General features: G+C 35.9%; 1 protein-coding gene across 1 annotated transcript; it reads left to right on the top strand.

Annotated features, from left to right (window-relative positions):
- The first annotated feature begins 6,661 nt into the window (after window positions 1-6,661).
- Window positions 6,662-18,487, top strand: LOC131164171 (copper chaperone for superoxide dismutase, chloroplastic/cytosolic). Its single transcript, XM_058121165.1, has 6 exons — window positions 6,662-6,994; window positions 7,093-7,119; window positions 7,388-7,460; window positions 7,598-7,732; window positions 17,064-17,287; window positions 18,018-18,487. Exons 1-6 carry the CDS (start codon window positions 6,740-6,742, stop codon window positions 18,279-18,281), a joined length of 978 nt encoding a protein of 325 aa, XP_057977148.1. The 5' UTR covers window positions 6,662-6,739; the 3' UTR covers window positions 18,282-18,487.
- The last annotated feature ends 957 nt before the right edge of the window (window positions 18,488-19,444 follow it).

Here is a 19,444-nt window from a genome sequence, read left to right as displayed (position 1 = left end):
CTCCTCTAAGCAATCTCTGCAACATGTGGCATGAAATGAAGCTCTGGAGTCTAAGACCTAAGACTCCTGCTTGCTCTCCAAAGAGCAGATTAACATCTCATCATTTTCGGAAGCAATATTTGCTTTTGTCTTTGCCCTCGCTTCGAATTCTTTCTTCTGACTCATGCATTGGTTCTTATAATGACTAGTCTTTCCACAGTTCCAGCACTCAATAACTTTTGTGCTCTGGGAACTTATGTCCTGAGTACCTCTGAGATTTCTAGATTTAGACTGCCTAGGCCTAGATCTGCCGCAGTTGTTTGATTGTCCATGCCTGTTTCCTCTGCCTCGACTCTCCATGTTTAAGGCTGGATTCGAAGTAGAGCCATGATTCGAATGCATTCTTATTTCCTCTGTCAAAATCATGCTGACGACTTCATCGTATACAAGCTTCGATTTTCCTGCGGAGCTACTGATGGCAGTAACGACACCATTCCAACTTTTAGGCAACTAACTGAGAATCAGTAGGGTCCGAATCTCATTATCAAACATTATCTTAACTAAGGCGAGTTGATCAGACAACTCATTGAAGTTATTCAAATGCCTGCTGAAACTTTCACCTGTAAACATGCACATCGTAAATAGTTTTTTCATGAGATGTACATTGTTTACGGCTGAAGGCTACTCGTACATATTAGAGAGCGCATCTATCAGAGACTTGGTGGATGTTATATTGTTGATATTAAACGCCATAGATTTCGACAACGTCATTTTGATGGCTCCAAGGGCTTTTTGATCAAAAAACTCCCACTTGTCCTCATTCAATGGTAAGTGCAATTCCTTCCCAAACAAATAATCTTCTATCTGTATCTTCTAGAAACTGAAATTGTTTCCATTGAACATTTTGATTTTTGAGCTCTTTTCATTCGACATCTCAATTCGCTAATCTAAAGATAGAATTAGCTCAAATGGATAGGGCAGTTGGATCCAGAACAATCAAAAATCCTAGAAATGCTTCAAGTCGCTTGAAAAATGGACCCAAAACGACTCTGAAAAGCTCAGTTAAAGTTTGGTCAAACTTGGTCACCTTGCTAATGTGGCAGACTGACGCGGCACTTGCTGACATGGCAGTGGGCCCACCTACTGACGTGGCAGTAGGGTCCACCTGCTGACTTGTCGACTGATGTGGCACCCCTGATGCTATGGCATTCTTGCTGACGTGGCACCCCGATGGCTGACGTAGCGCTCTGACGGCAGCTAACTCAGCGCTGCTGACGTGGCTGAGTCTATGCTTGCGAGTTTGATCCGGCGGACCAGGTCTTGGGTTGATTCGGTTTGAGTCAGCATCTGGGTCGGGTCGGGTCGAGGACGACACATGCAACGCTTGTGGCGCGTGAAGAAGCTAGTCACCGACGCGTGGAGAGGCGTCTTGCTTCAGCAAGGAACGTGAGGGCGCGTAAGCCTTCATCTGAACTTCGTTCGAGCTTCAGATTGCACGATTCTCTTCGTTTCGGCGAGCTGAATGCAATGGTGGCCTCGAAACTTGGTTTTTATCCACTGGACAGAGGTCTGATTTCGGGATCATTTCTGATCTGGCTTTCCTGCTCCAACTGGGCTCTAATACCATTTGTTAAGAACCCGTGAGCATCCAGATCAAAGTGATAACAAAATTTTAACGCGGTTTGGTCAATATTGACCTACATCCACGGAGCACACACCAAATATTCACTATTGCCGGAAAAATTACAATTCTCTCTCTCTCTCTCTCTCTCTCTCTCTCTCTCTCTCTCTCTCTCTCTCTCTCTCTCTCTCTCTCTCTCTCTCTCCCATCTTCCTCTCTGCTCTCTTTGAGCTTCTCACTATATTTGTGTCATTCCTCAACCCTTTATTTATAGGGTTGATCTTCCAATCACTATTTAATTACAATTTAAACATAATCAATAAAAAATATAGGAAGTTACAATCATGAGGTAAATAGATATAAATTGCATCACTTGAGATTAATTTCACCGTGTTTTCCAACTCAGTTCCTCCTGATTGTCTCCTGCCTCCAGCTATAACATTTTTTTCCTAAATTCTCAGTATTATTTTTAGATATTTTATTTAACTTGACTTATTTATAGAATTTTGATTTTTTTATTTGTCATTAATTAAAAAAAATAAAAAATTGAGAAAAGGTGAATAAAACCCCAAAATTTCCTACTTATATTCTAGCCTTTGCTTGGCTTTAGGAGTGTTTTCCCCTTTGATTTGAATCCACATATGCTCAAACACAAAACCCTCTCCCGCCACCCCCCCAAAAAAAAAAAAAAAAAAAAAAACAAGAGAAAGATCAAAATTCAATTTATGTTTTACCCTTGAAATAAAATGTTGAACTCTGTAAACGTATCTTTCAAATTAAGAAAGTATGATAGGTTTATGTTTGGTTGTATGGATTATGAGAATATTGCATGTGATTTTTTTTTCTTTAAAGTTTACATGTCCTTTTAATATCTCTTGTTTTGGTAACTTTGAATGCATTTGATTGTTTGTCTTGGTGTGCTCTTCTTGCATGATTAAGTAAAGCAGTCCTTGATTTTAACTTGTCCATATGCATGACATCTTGTTAATCTTAAAATACTTTAATCAGTCCTACAATGGATCTCAAGGTGATGGTTTGTGCGTACCTTTGAGGATCTCAAGGTGAGAGTTGATAGAATCAATGATATCCTAAGAGGGGGAGGGGGATGAATTGGTTATTTAAAAAATTTAAACAATACTTGACTTAAATTAAGCATCTGGTTCAAATACCAATTGTTGTGACAAGCAGTTGTTTGCCCTCCATGGCTGCACCTTGCTTCTCTCCCTTTGTCCCTCGCGTCACAGTATTTTCTTTGATACATGCGTTCCATTTAGAATATGAGCCACATCCCCAATATTTTTTAATGCCTACAATGTCATGACTAAAAATCTAATGATTTATGTTTCCTAATGTTGGGCTTTTGTGGAGCCTAGTTGTGTTTTATTTGGATGACGACTTGACCTCTGTTTAATTAGAGATTTTTATTCTAAGGCTTAGTCCATGGAGCGAAGGCTTGGGCCGTGAGGCCCAAGCCTTCGCTCCATGGACTAAGCGGTGCAAGCCGTACTCGTGGGGGTCCGGAGGCAACGCCCCCTGGGAAAATTTTTTGGAGCCCATTCGGAACGGAACCCTAGGTGCAACATATAAAAAAGGTGCTTTCGGGTGATTAGGGTTTGAGTGGTTGTATCCGCGAGAGAGCGAGAGCGAGAGAATTGTATCGCCGCACTCTCTGTGCTTTCTTCCTGATAATATTGAAATCCCTGCAACTTCGTGGACGTAGGCAAAATTGCCGAACCACGTAAATATTGTCTTGTGCGTGTGATTGAATTTTTCTTTGGTGTTATTCTTTCTCTATTTGTTTCTTACAGGTTTCGGGAATTTGTTCGTATATTCCTAACACATAATGTAAAGTATTTTTAGTGAATAGCAAAACTTACCACCAAGGTTTATTGCCTTTTTTCAACAAAAAAAAAAAAAAAAAGCAAAAAAGATGTTGTGTAAGATGCAATATCTTTTGCCTCCGAGTTGCAAGACAAGTAACTTATTCAAAAGATTGTAGGGATGAAAGTTATTGTTAATAATTACGTAATATGAATAGAGCACACTCATTATTAGAGTTATGGTTCCTCAATAACCACATTAGGTTTGTCAAGGATTATCATGCCATTGTTGCTGCCAGTACTTTTATATTGCATTTGAGAGTATGAACTTTAGATTTTAAATTTAGATTTAAGTCAATTTAAGTAAATTTTAATATAATTTTATATTATATTATATTTAATTTGAATATAAATTCAAATTCAAGAATTATCTAAAATATAATTTGACACGACTTCGTATAATTTTGTTGCCAAAGTTGCTCCGTTGATTATTTGATTGATGGAGGTAGAAGTATTTCATTTGATTGTGGAGGTAAAAGTATTTCTTTTTAAAGTTTATGGCGGGAAAAAAACACTTTTTAGTTGCAAACTTTCTAAATTTTTTTTTGTATTAAAATTTAAGTGTAAAAGATGTTACTTTCTTTAAAATTTAAGTAAAAGACAAAAATCTTTTTTGAGATTTTAAAAATGTTATAAATCACTTTTAAGATTTAAAAAATGCTACGTGCTTCTTTGAAAAAAAAGTTCTTTTTTTTTTTTTCTTTAGAAAATACAATGATAAATTTATATTTTTTGAATTTTTTTTTAAATTGTGATACTTCAGAAATTTTAGGGGAGATTCTTATTTTTATTTTTGATCCAATTTCAAGAGGGGTTAAAAAATCCAGACGTAGTCACGCAGCATTTACGTGAGGCCTTGGCCCACCTTTCCAGAAAGGGCGGGTGTGGAAACTAGAGTTTTTTCCTATTTTATTATTAATTTAAAATAAAATATTAAATAATACTTTGTTTTGGAAAAATTTTCTCAGTTTAATGCATACGTAATCTCGCAGCTCGCAGCTTGGTGCTACAAGATTTAACACGTGTCACAAACGTAGAAGCCCTGATCAAGCAAATCTCGCAGGACCATCCTGCGAGATTTAAACACACGTCAAAAACTAGACAACCCTATCAATTAAATCTCACAAGTCCAACCTGCGAGATTTACCAGACGTATATATATTTTTAAATTAAAAATACATTATATCCAATTAAAAAATAAAGTATTCTAATTCAAAGTTAATAACTCAAAATGTATTTTAATTTATAATTTTAAAAAAATTATAAAATATTTTTCCATCTAATTGAATGAATGAATTGTTAATCTAGTTTAATGCATGAAATTTTTTAGTTTCTTCTTCTTTAACAATTATAATGCTTTTGGTTTTTTTTTTTTTTTTTTTTTCTTTACTTATAATGTTTCTTAAAACAATATGAACGAATTAAATGCTATTCATTGCAATAGTCAAATTAAAATTTTTTTTTTTATGAGAATGCACATATATATTATAGATACCAAATTTTATTTGGAGATCTAAGGTCTTTGGTTAGCCATGTTTTTTATGAGAAGTTTGTTCTATTATTTGTCCAGAATAAAATAGACTAATTATATATGTATATATCTATACTTATGTCTATCTTATATATTAATACAATTATGGTAGGGTAAATTATTTTGTCTTGTACATATGATTGTTCTTCTAAAGTGAATTTTCAAATATAATAACTAAGCAAAATAATTACAATAATATGTTTATAATAATGACCTATAGGATTGAGTTGCTTTACATCCTTAAGATTTCAAAAATCTCACATACTTTTTTTTAAAATTTCAAAATTTTCATAAACTTTTTCTAATATTTGATTTTTGACACTTATATCCCTAAAATTTTTTATCTTTTTACTAAATAGAAGGAGAGGAAAATTTTAAAATCTTAGGAAATGTTTCTAAACTTTTTTAAATTTCATAAGAGATTTTTGTCTTTTTGCTGAACTTTAAGATAGGCCAATTTTGTTTTATCCTAAATTTTATTAAATAATTTAAATAAAAATACATTAATAAGTTTTGATGATATTTATTTGAGAAAAAAATATATTCAATATAAATTTATTAAAAAGCAAATATGGTGTCATGCATGTAATTAAATTTTTATAATCTATTAATATTTTAATACACAAAAATGCAATCATGCACTTGCATAATAAACAACATATGCAATGTAGGGATTCACACACTAATTTAAATGTCATTATTTAGTATTTTTTTATGATTATGAGTAAAATATAGTAATTTAATCTTAATTAACTTTAACATTTAAATTTTAATTATTGTTTCTTTACTGGAAACCCTACACATTATATTTCATTTTTATAAAAAAAAAAAACTAGCATGGAGGCAGACTAAATAAATTTGGATGACCTAAAAATTTAATTGCTGAAATAAATTATTTTATGTATATATATATTGCATGAAATATGGATTATATTCAATATCTTTTTCTACTCATTAAATTTGGATGAACTAGAAGCTAAAAGCCAAAAACCAAAGAACAGGAAGGAAAAAAAATTGGAAAAATACAAATGAAATGAAACCTAACCTTGGGGTTTTTGGATGCAACCTTCAATAAAAAAATCGAAACCACACAATACTATATCTTGCGGTCACCAAGCAAATCTTCAAATGTTTGTAAAATAAGAACTCAATGAAACAAATTTTATTTTACGGTAAAAAAAAATACGTACCCCATTTTCGAGTTTTTATAGCCCATTGGTCACCTGCTCGCCCACTTCACGAACAGTCACAAACAGTCGCCCACCCCCGAACGGTCACCTGTTGTTGCCATCCTCCTCTCTGCTCTCTTTGCAAGTGGAGCTCTACAGACACAGTTCTCTACTGAAGTTCGCGAGTGAAAGGAAGGGGAAAAGACCAGATCAAGCAAATCTCGCAAGATGGTCTTGCAAGATTTGTCATGCGTCATACGTCGTCTCATTTCCCACGCAAATCTCACAGAACCATCGTGCGAGATTTTCTGCCACGCGTCAATTGATCCTGTACAAAACTTTTTAAATCTTGCAACTTGGTATTGTGAGATTTGTTAAATCTCACAGCATTACATAAGCATTAGTATGAGAAATTTTTTTCCAAATAGGGGATTATTTAATATTTTATTTTAAATTAATAATAAAACCGTAAAAAACTCGTGGAAACCTGCAGGCTCCAAATACAGTCCAGAACGGAAGAGAGAAAGTGTGTAGCTGAGAAAAGCAGATAGAATAATAAATGGCTTTTCTGAGGTCGGTGGCCACGACAGTAATCGCAGCATCTGCCATACCCGCAGCGTTAGCTTTCACCCCCCTCTCTTCTTCATCTTCTTCATCTTCATCTCCTCTGATTTCAAGAACAAGACATCTTCCCTTCTTCTCCTCTACCTTGCTTGCCAGACTCGACTGCCTCGGCCTTGTTAGAAACTTCGCTCCACCGCTCTCTGCCCTTAGCATGGACGCACCTCCATCTCATCACAACTCCTCCTCACAGGTTTGAACTCTCCGACCACCCTTTTATATTTCCCTGCGTCTGATGAATCTTTTATGATGTTTAAACTTAATCATGAAATTTCCTTATTTGATTTTCAGGAGGACGGTGTTTTGCCGGAACTGCTGGTAAGTTTGACTCTTCATTTTCGTTATGTCATTCTTTTCCCCCTGAATTTGCTTCGTACCTTTCGTGGATTTTGTTACTGATTCTGCAATTTCTCTGCTGTTTTCTATTTGGATTGATGTTGATCAGATTTGGTTGATTACGCGGCTATTTAATTAGCCCATTTCTTAGAAACCATTATTGCAATTTGCAGCCCCTTCTTGGTTATCTAAGTTGGATGTTTACTAGTAATTGCTGATATTTTGATATTTGGATCTTGATTGATGTCAGACAGAGTTTATGGTGGATATGAAGTGTGATGGTTGTGTTAACGCAGTCAAGAATAAATTACAGACTGTTAATGGTAGGTGTTAGTTTCCGAGTCTCGTTATTGAATAAGCAACTGATGAATATTTAGTAGAATCTTCTGTTTTGCAATTTCAAACACCTTTCTTAATGAAATATTTTTGTAAAAAAAATTTTATGGAGAGAATCTTTCAGGCGTCAAGAGTGTTGAGGTTGATTTGGGCAATCAAGTAGTCAGGATTCTTGGTTCTTCGCCTGTAAAAACTATGGCTGATGCTTTGGAGCAAACAGGTCGAAAAGCTCGATTAATTGGCCAAGGGGTCCCTGCTGGTTAGCATTTTTAAAAAAAATATTTTTGTTGGGTTTCTGATGCGGCATTATTTTGCCTTTTTTTAGGATTTTATATTTCTTGTAAAGTTGAAATTGTTTTAGCTGGATTTGTGGTTATGTGATTTGACACAGAAAGCCTCAAAAGGTTAGAACTGTGATTGAAGTGGGTTATTCTTTTCTAAGTGCTAACTTTCCAGTATAACTCTGTATTTAAGCAAGTTGGTAACTTTTTCTCAACGCAGTGATTTAGCTTTCCTTCTCACCTTTAGGAAATAGTGCATAATCTTATAGTAAGGCCTCTTAGTGGGGAGTTTAGTATCCTAGGATGCTGAAGATGGAAATTATGTTCTAGGCTTGGTAATTTTGGCCATGCCCGCTTAAGTTTGATGTTCTCACTCTTGTGTGTGATAATAATCATGTTTCAAGTGCTTTTAGGTGCTTTAGCCTTAGGACATGCACCTGAGCACACTCTTTCTTGATTTGTGTGACAGCGATATTATGATGATCGCATGACCAAAGCAGAGTAAAATATGAGAAGCAAATCATTTTGAGGCATACATCCCTTCTACTAATCCTTGGATCCAAAGACACAGACATTTTAATGAAATCAACAATTTAGGATTAAAATATTTTGCCCTAACATGGTAGGAATATCAGCTTACCAAATTCATTTCACTTTTGTTTCTTCTCTGGAGCTTCCTTTTCTGCAGACCACTGTAATTGAATTAGCAGTTGATTTTTGAATTTGATGATAGAGAATCTCATATTAGATACAGGAGCCAATAGTCAACACAATGTTACCTTTGTACATGAGTAACACATTGGTATCAAGACTCCAAATTTATGTAGGTGCCAAGCATGGCTGTTGCCTTGATTTTTATGGAGTGGGCACATTAATTATATTAATCTAATAAAGTAAAATCTAGGAAATGTAATCTGAGAATTTTGAGCCTTTTTTCTCTATTTTTTGTGTCACAAAAACTTTCTATCTTTGTGACATTGATCCTTTGCTGTATAAACAAATAAACAACAGACATTCCATGCTTATTTGCAAATTGAAATAGGAAAATAAGCAATTACCCTTGACGAGCTGAGCCGTGCCAGACTAGTTGCAAATTTCATGAGACTGAGATTTTCCTATGTTTCAGTAAAAATCTTCTCTTAATTGTTTCTTTTGATTTTAAGTATGAAATGGTTAATTTGGTGGCCATGTTCTTCAGACAATGGCAGTGTCACACAAATTTGTGTAGATTTGTCATAAAATGCATCACTTTCAACAGTATAGGCTGTTCTTTGATCACATTTCACTTCTGCACTAACCTTGTAACCACATAGCACTGTGTCACAAGATTGCCACGTAGAAGATCGAGAGACGCAACAAAATCTTCAGTCTAGTGACTTTACTCCTGAACAAAAAGTATTGCAGTGTCCAGCACATTTTCTGATGTTGCTCTTAATCATACGATATTTTGCCTGCATACATTAATTTGAATTTCAACTGCCAAAGATATCTTTGCCGTTGTCACCTTCAGATCATGATTGTTTCAACATGTATACTCTCCCATGGGTGTGTGCCTACTCAGATATGATACATAAGCAAATGATGTTTCACGTTTAGTTTCAGGCAGATTTAGTGTCAAGTTGCTTTACTTGATGTCACTGTTTTTTGCAAAAAATCAAAGTATTGACTGGAGGAAGTGGAGTTGAATTGTAACTATTTGTTTGACAGTTGATACTGGCCAATGAAACCTTTGAACCATAAGGCTTTCAAAGACAAGTTCTTTTTTGTGATGAATTTTGGGGGCATATTAATTTCACAGCAACCTATCATGCCTGACTCTATTTTTGTTTCCAAGGTCAAGTTTGATTGTTAAGGTAGGAATATTATGCTTAGTAATTGTTGAAAGATTGCAATTACTGGAGAATGTTACGTGGGCGTCCTTTTCTATTTATAATAAATGCTATCTACAAGAAATGATGTCTATGTATCATCATGTTGTCCTCACTAACTTGCTAACTTGTAACACTCCACCCAAAGCTGAAGCTTATATTTCATTGCTGCTAGCTTGTCACAAATGAATATTACCTGAATACCCCTCCCCCTCTTTCCACCTACCAAAAGACTTGGTAAATAAATCAACCAGCTGACATTCAAACTTAACATGAGTGGTTGTAATGGGCTTTTTCTATCAATTTTTTCAAATGAATGAACCAAATACTTGAGCTAATTCAACTCACAGGGTGCATGTGCCATGGCTCTTTACTCAGACAGCATTTGACCTTGCAACTACTTTTGGCTTTGTACTTTTCCACGACACCAAGTTGCAACCATCAACATGTTTGGTAGTAGACCTTGTTTCAATGGATGAACTAGCCCAATTTGCATCTGTGTATCCCTGAACATGTGTATGAGCGTGATCATGACACAAGAGGCTCTTCTAGGTGCACATTATCTTAGGATACAAATAACATTCAATAACTCAATTAAGGAGCGTCAAGGAACCAACTTGTAACAATCATTGCAAAGGAGATATGTGGCCAAGTAATTGTAAAATAATTCAGTTCTTCCAACAAATCTTTTTATATCATCCTGAATCAATTAATACCTTGAGTTGGCAGTAATTTATTGTCAGGGCCCATGGGTGTATTAATATGCTTGGACCCCAACAGCCCTGTCTCATCCAACAAATCAAGCACGCATTTTATATTTGGTAGGACAGCCCTTCTATGAAATTTTGATACTTAATTACCAAGAAGAACTTCAATGGTCCTAGATCCTTAGTCTAGAGTTTGGTCTATAGGAGTTGCTTCAAATGTTGTATGCCCCAACTATTATTCCATGTTATCACAATATTGTCCATGCAAACAATAAGAAATATCCTACCGGCAGTAGCTGTAATTCAGAATGATCATTGCACATCTTTGAAGGCTCAAATCAAGCACCACAATGGACTGTGCTTTAGGAGATTGCTTTAGGCCATATTAAAGACTCGTTCAGTTGATTAGCAACCCTAACTCCCACTGCACATCTCTGGAGGCCATAATCAAGCACGACATTGAAGCAGCTGAATCACACTTTGATATACTGCTTCAGGCCATACAAAGACTTCTTCAATCGACAAACCAATCTGGCCTTTCATGAGCAACAAATGAAGAAGGCTGCTCCATGCAAACCTCTTCCTGAAGAGCAACATGAATAAGGGTATTCCTAACATCTAACCAGTGAAAGGCCAATGACATGCAGTGGCAAAAGAAATAAACAGATGAACAAAAGTGAGTTTGGCCATGAGGGAGGACGTGTCTTAAGTAATTCAATCCATACACTTGAATAGAGGCTTTGGTCACTAGTATAGCCTTCAAGCTAGCAACTAAACCATTAGGACTTGAGATTGACTTCCACATTAAACACTCAACTGGATCAACCCCATACTAACAAGCAGAAAGTGATACAACTTTCCAAGTGAAGCAAGTTCCCAAGTATCTTTGGCCTCGAGCCTCAAGCCATAACACTCCACACGGAGTTGATAAAAAGCTTCAAACACAAAGTTCGAGTTAGGAATGAATAAACAAGAGGTAACATAATAGTAATAGGAAGGTGACAAAGAATCATAGACCACATAACTAAAGATGGGATTATGAGTATATATGCATTTACATTTCCAAACAGCATTGGGAAGGTCGGTGTCATGAGACGAATGATCTATTGATGGAAGAGCTGTAGGCAGAGCACCGTAATCCGAAGGTAACTCATGTGCTTTGTGGTGTTGCCATGCATACATTTGCAAGTTAGAATGATCCAATCAGCAAGGACTCAATGGAGATGAAGGTGCAGAAGGAAAAGAAGAAGGTAGAGGCAAAATAATCACGTTAGGAGTAGGAAGAGCTGGTAATGTAAGTGAATCATCAAGATCTCTGGGCTCAATGACTCTTGAGTAGCGGGGCAAATAGATTTAAAGAATGTTCATAGGTGGAGACAGAAACAATTCAGTGTAGGGCGATAACAATGATATATTTTTTATGAACGAGAATACTCTCTGAAAACATAATTTAAGGCACAAGGATCCAATTAATCTACCCTAAGAGACAATTGATGAAACAAAGGACACATAATGAATTTGCAGGGAGGTAATGAGAACAAAGGATATTAAGTAAATATGATGCAATATGGTATTTTATATTCCAGGATAGATGCTGGCATCCGAGTGATGTAAAAAGAAATGTATCTATCCATATCAATATCTTGGCAGATTCATTTGGAACAGCAAGATATGAGTGACATCCAGATTATGTATATATTTTTGTTCAAAACCCCCATTTTTGTTTTGGAGTGTGAGCACAACTGGATTGGTAAATCATTCCTGAGCTAGTCACATACATGGTAAAAGCACCAATGTACCCTCTAGCATTGTCATTATGAAGACTTCGGATGAACATATGAAATTTAGTTTTAATTTCATAACAAAAGGCTCAAATGATAAAAATGGTTTAGAAAGATATTTCACTAAATTAAACCTAGCCATCCTTGAATGCCCAAATAAAATGTAATAAAATACTGGAAACCCATTTAGAAAGGACACAACTAGGACCATTCACTTTTAGTTAGTTAGCACAAAAGGGAATTGCCCGTTTATTGACCTAGGAAGTGAAACTGACATGAAGATGGTTTCTTAACTAACAAGACTCACATTCTAAACTAGGTAGAGGACTCAAATTATGAATGTCCTTCTTTAACTTGTTATATGAAGAGGTGTGATTACAACATTGTATGCAGTAGATGACAATAGCAAATTGAAGTAGTAAAGCTCCCCAACTTCATGTCCAGCACCAATGGTCCTCCTCATCAGATCTTGAAGAACACAAGAATGAGGGAAAAAACTGATTGAATTTTTTGAAGGATTTTGTTAGTTTATTAAAAGACATAAGTCTAAAGGGAAATTGGGAGTATAGATAACAAAATAAAGCAAAACAGTATTAGTAGGATTCATGGTTATCCCTCTTAACATGGTAGTGGCGCCATTTGCAAAGGTAACGCGGTAATGTGCAAGGAGACTGGAGTTCAGAGAAAAGACTAGGTGTATGTGTCGTTCTATCAGTGGCAACAAAATCTATGACCCAAGGTCTAGAAGAAGAGGTATTGGATGACAAGTGGTTTCTTGACAAGATGTAGTGGGAAGATATGTTTGGGCCTATATTAAGGAGCTTAAGACTACTCTTTCTGTGATAAAGACATAGTATGCTGCTTTCCAACAACTGAACTAATAGGTGCAGAACCTGTGGTTGTAGAGATAGCAACATGAGGAGACTTGCCATGTAGATCCCAGCATTGTTCAATCCACGTTCATAATGAGTACACTTGCATGGTGTGCCATTACTAAGTCCATCTTTACTGCTACGATTTCCTGAAGCACCTTGGTAGTTCTTCGTATTACCAAGTTGGCCACTGGGAATAACCTTGAGCGATGAAGATAGATCTCTCGGGGAAATTTGGAATGCCTGAACTATGAGTAGTAGTGGGATGAGTGTCAAAGGAGAAACGAAGCATACCAGAACAGTGAGAATCTGGGACTAGAGTCACGAGAGTGGCTTAAACTTGGGTTCTAAGCCCACAAAGACATAAAGAACTGCCATATGCTCGCTTTATTTTGCATCTGATGAACATCAACTGCAATAGACTGCTCTATGGAGTTTGTTGTGAATGTTGTTCTTTTCAGCAAAGTGCTTAGTAACCTTATGGCAGTACTGCTGCTGTCATGAATACACATGCAAATTAGGATCATCAAGACGATGAGAAGGACTCGAACTAAATGGGGACTCAAATGGTTGGTTGGGGAAGGACAGCAAAGTGGAATATGGAAGATTAGGCAAAGGAAGAGACTCATTGAGCTCAGAAGCACTCAGTGATTGGGTGTAGTAAGGTATAGACTCAGAAGGTAACTTTGGCAGAAACAAAGAAGCGATGTGGCATAGAACTATAACAACAATAACCCTTTTGAATATATGAGTACCCTAGAAAGACACATTTTATAGCACAAGGATCCAACTTATCCACCCCAGGAGTTAATTGATGAACAAAGGACATCCCCAAATATACGAAGGGGGAGAGAATAAAAGTGAATTAGGAAAGAGAATGAAGTAGAAAATTTTACCACTAAGAACAGAGGATGACATTTTGTTGATTAGATAACAAGTAGTAAGTAGAATGTCACTCCAAAATACTTTAGGTACATGCATTTGATGAATTAAGGTGCGAGTGATTTCAAGAAGATGTCTATTTTTCCTCTTTGCAACCTCATTTTGTTGAGGAGTGTGGGCACAAGATGATTGATGAACAATACCAAACAGAGTCATTTAAGTGGTGAATTGTGCATTGAAATACTCTTTAGCTTTATCACTTCAAAGTATTCGAACTAGGAAACCAAATTAAGTCTTTATTTTAGAACAAAAGGCACAAGATACATGAAATAACTTAGAACAATCTTTTATTAAATATAACCAAGTCATTCTTGAATAATCATTCACAAAGGTTACAAAGTACCGGAAACCCAACTTGGACATAGTCTTACTAGGACCCCAAACATCATAATGAAGTAACATAAAAGGGCTTGCAACCAATTTATTGACTCGGGAAGCGAAAGGAACACGATGGTGCTTTTGCAATTGACAAGACTCACAATCAAGACTAGACACAAAACTCAAACTAGGAACAAGATGTTCTAACTTTTCCAATGAAGGATGACCAAGGCGACAATGAAATCGAAAAGGCATGGCAATAGTAGTGCAGGTGGTAGAAGGAGGTTGTGGCTCAAAGTGATAGAGTCCACAAGTTTCACGCCTTCCGCCAATCATATTTGTTGTCTTCAAATCCTGAGTAACCACATAATCAAGGAAGAATGTCATTGAACAATTCATGAATTTTGCTAACGGATATAAGATTGAAAGGAAATTTGGGAATATATAATACCGAAGGATGAGAAATAGAAGAAGTGGGATTCATAGTCTCAAATTCCCTTGACCGCAATGGTGGATCCATCAACAATAGTAACACAAGGTAAATTTCCAGCATATTGAAGAGTGGAGAAGAAGCTAGGTATACCTATGATATGATCAATAGCAGTAGAGTCTATGACCCAAGGACTAGGATGAGAAGTAATGGATGGTAGTCATACTATGGTTTTACTTGTTCGGGCAAAAATGCAATGGGAAGATAAGCTTTTTGTGACACTTGATATTGTTGAAATTTGGAATGCTCTTCCTCCGACATGGATACAGTACGTTTGCCCCACTCAGCCCCAAGGGTGAGGAATCTGTGGTGGTTTCATTGGCTGCCCCCAAAGGTGTGAAGTCAGTGGTGGTTGTATTGGCAACATGTGAAGGTCTACCGTGAAGATCCCAACACTGCTCAATAGTATAATTACTCTGTTCACAATGAGTGCACTTGCGAGGAGTACCTCTACTTCATCTGTCTCTACCTTTGCGACCACTCGAACTACCTTGATAAGTTTTGAGGTTGTTTGGTAGAGAACTGGAATCACCTTGTGTAGCAAGACTGGACTGCCTCAAACTTGGGTCTCAAGCCTACTAGAACCCGAAGAATTGTCATTTGCTTTCTCTACTTCTGCATCTCACGTGCGTTGGCAGTTATAGGTTGCACGACGTTAAGCTCCTCATGAACACACTCTCTCTCTCCAAAATAATATGCAGTACTCCTATCTTTGTGCTATAACTGAAAGTACTGCCAGAATAAATCATACATACGTGCAATGTTACTAGAGTATAGAAGTTTGACATCATCCCAAATCTCTTTGCACGTAATTAGATGCATACACATCTGTGCAACCTGTTGCTCCATCGAATTCCATAAAAGGAAAAAGATCAAGGCATCTTCTTGAGCCCACACGTTGCTTCTCTTCTCAGCAGAAGGATATGATTGGAGCAAGTGGTTAGATTTTTCTAATCCTACTAAATAAACCTGAACAACTTTAGACCATTGAACATAGTTTTTTCTATTTGACTTTTGAGTCGTTATTTGTGGCAGCGATGTAGGAAACAAATTTTTTAGATTGATAGCTTCCATCCCAACACTCACAAATCAGCAACCGCACCAATGTCAAACAAGAATAACAATCAAAACTAATTGGGACAATCACAAACTATGTGAAGCATTGACACAACCACGGATGAGGTGAATGACTCACTGACGGATATACTTCTGAACACACGAACATCGCCACTGCTCCAAAAAAATGATGAAGAAGCCTTCACAAACCCTGAACAGAGATTAACGGAATACCATGAGTGCATGGTCAAAAAAGGTTTAACTTATGAGCAAAAAGCAGGCCTAACAGCTTGATAATATTGTCTAGAGAAGGAATCAGAACAAGGCAACGGGAGAAAAAAAAGAAAAAGAAAAAAAAAATGTTGGCTGGAACTTCACTCGTGTGCTGGTGCGTGGGGTCAGAACTGCCGGCATTTGGCCTGCGTTTGGGGGCGCGTGGGGGCTTCTCCTGTGAAGGGTTTTTGTGGGGTTAGGCTTTGGGGGGTTCTATTTATGAGTGTATGGTTGGTTTTGTAAAATAATGTGGGGTGGAGGTGGATTTGAGAAGGACAGCCGCGAGAATGGTGTTTTCCGGTGACGGCTGAGGGGAATAGGGTTTAGGTTGGACCACGCTTTGATACTACTTGTTATTGATTAAAATGAATGACCTAACTTGAAGATAGGTCTTTCCCTATATTTATAATACAAATTAAATACATTTTAATGACAATAATACCCTTCTTAACTCGCTAATTAACATGCTAACACGTTTAATAATAATAATACTAAAAGACATAAATAACCTCTAACGATATACAAACCCCTCTAATGGAAAAATTAAATTCAATGTGAATTTTTTTTTTTGTTGAAACTTGGAATTTGTTTAGAGATTTTATGGGGTGCTAGAAAGTATATGTTGGAGTTAGCTATGAAATATTTATGGGTTAGTTATGGGTTAGATACAGGATACGTAGTATTTTATTTTATTTTTTTATAAATTACATTAAATTTGCTAACCCAATACCATATACAGGGGCATTTTAAGGAATGAATTCTGGACACCAAATTTGGGGAACCTTCTTTTAAGATGTTTAGATGTATCGATACACCCCAACAGAATGAATAAATGAATTATTATTATTATTATTATTCTGCATTTATGTCATGGCTTGAGCTTAGTCGATCTGTCTTTGTGTCTCTTGGTTCTCATACAACAATGATTTTGGAAATGGTTTTTCTCTCCCTTTTTGTGATAAAATTATCAAGAACTGATTTGCCTTCGCTTTTGCTCTTTAGATTTTCTTGTTTCGGCTGCTGTTGCTGAATTCAAAGGTCCAGATATTTTTGGTGTGGTTCGCCTAGCTCAAGTGAGCATGGAGTTAGCTAGGATAGAAGCCAGCTTCAGCGGGTTGTCACCTGGAAGGCATTTCTGGTCTATAAATGAATTTGGTGATTTAACTAAAGGTGCAGCAAGCACTGGTAAAGTGTTTAATCCAACATACCAAGCAGCTGCAAAAGAGGTTTGCTTACATTCTCCAAAATTTCATTTTTTGTGATCAACCACAACTATGGTTGCAGGCAGTAATTTCACTTATTAATAATGCATGACATAGCCATGAGGAGCACAATAGCCTTCTGAGTGGTGAAGTTAATAGTAATAATAGCAGCAACAACTGCTTTTGCTCCAACCTTTCTTGATCTTTAGAAATTCTGTTTGGTTGAAATCATGACATCATTCCAGTGCGCCTGTGTGAAACCTCTCATGAAACTGATAGATATACCTAGACTTGTGGACAGTAGAATTATTAAATCATGCTAAATAGCACAGTGTCAGCTAAAACTTGTGTATACACAACTAATTAAGAACGGCCCTTTTGGTTGTGTAGGTTAAATTAGTTGAATTGTTTCTTGCACTTCTAATGGAATTAAACAATGCCTATTTTTAAGGAACACTACAGTATTTTGGGCTATACTTTTTCTTTGTGTGCTTGAGGGATAGGATGAAGTTATATAGTTTTGATATACATAATTGGTTTATCTTATGATTCTATTATTTTATTTGTTGCATGTTACCCCATGGTAAAATTCTGTTACTTTAAAAAGAGGAAATATGGTAAAATATTCTCTAGAAAGAGGATGGATTGTTCGACTCAATTCTTTTAGTGTCCATCCTATGTCATTTTTCTATGGTCAAGTGCAAGATGATTCTGTGAAATCAATCCCTAAGTTACTTTGGTTTTTATCTTTTAGCCAGTTGGCGACCTGGGAACATTAGAAGTTGATGAGAAAGGTGAAGCCTTCTTCTCGGGTGCTAAATCAATGCTAAGAGTTTCTGATCTGATTGGGCGATCCATAGTGGTTTATGGAACTGAAGATAAATCAGATCCTGGTGTCACAGCTGCAGTGATTGCTCGAAGTGCTGGGGTAGGTGAGAACTACAAGAGGATTTGCGCGTGTGATGGAACTACCATATGGGAATCGACTAATGCAGATTTTGTCACCAGCAAGGTCTAATGAATGATCGTTATGGTTAAATTTTGAGAACGCATTCAAACGGTGGAATTGTTGTACTTCATAGGAATGAAAGCTGCCTGTAAAACTACAAGTTTCTGGTGTACCAAGTGGCACTTTGTTTTTCACCATTTTGTGCTTCATAAAAAGGCAAGGTCCTTGTAACTATGAGAAATTTCTTATAATAAATATTAGTTCTTGTTGGTAAATTAGGTCATTTTAGTTGATAATGGATCATTGTGGCTGGAAATTGATTTTCACTTCTAGTTCTATTTGTGGTAGTTAATAAATGAATTTCGAGAAGTGATTTCGGGGGGTTGTAGGTAATCTTACCCCGTAGCCCTTCACTCGGGATTCAAGAAAACGAGTTGTCAAATTTTAATTGTTAGTTTGTTACTTAGGGAACGGTCCCTGCATATCACCTCTAGACCCATCTATTTGTTTAACATTTGAGGGGTATTATTTGGTGTGGGTTTTAATGATATGGGTTTTTTGTTTTTTTAGCTAAAAGAGGGCGGCACCTCCAATTTAAATGGATAATAAAATAAATAAATAAATAAAATTTAATTTATTTTTAAATTTTAGTTTAAAAAAAATTTATGGAAATTAGTTATTTTTTCAGATTCATAATATTTGTACAGAAAATAAAATAGAAGAGTTTTCATTTTTCTGATCTTTCAAATTATTTAAAAATGTGATTATGTTTTTCTTAATTCAGTGCTACTACACAATACTAACAAATATCACTTTTATTGACCGGCTGATGTGAGAGCATTTGCTACGCAGACATCTCGAAAAAAAAAAAAAGTTTAGTTTAGTTTAGTCAAATTTGGTGAATTAATTAATTTTTTTATTAACACTAATTCCTAACCGAATTGATTGAATTAGTTGTTGTAATTAAATGGTACCCGACGGAATTGACTTTTCGGATAATTTATTTAATCGAATTTGATCAAATAAATTATAAAAAGAAAATATTATTATAAATTTTGTTTCTAGTTTATTAATTTCAGTTTAATTAATAAAAGGATTTATTGATAAAAAGGATATTTTAATATTAAACATTTAATATTTAACATATATCATATATTAATATTGCTAATTTATATTTAATTATTAATTAATTAGTAATTCGAGTAATTTGATTAACCGAATTAAAGATTCTC

The sequence above is a fragment of the Malania oleifera genome, chromosome 9 (assembly GCF_029873635.1).
Source record: "Malania oleifera isolate guangnan ecotype guangnan chromosome 9, ASM2987363v1, whole genome shotgun sequence".
Lineage (NCBI taxonomy): Eukaryota > Viridiplantae > Streptophyta > Magnoliopsida > Santalales > Ximeniaceae > Malania > Malania oleifera.
The sequence above is the reverse complement of the archived record's forward strand: the minus strand, read 5'-3'. Positions and strand labels throughout refer to the sequence as shown.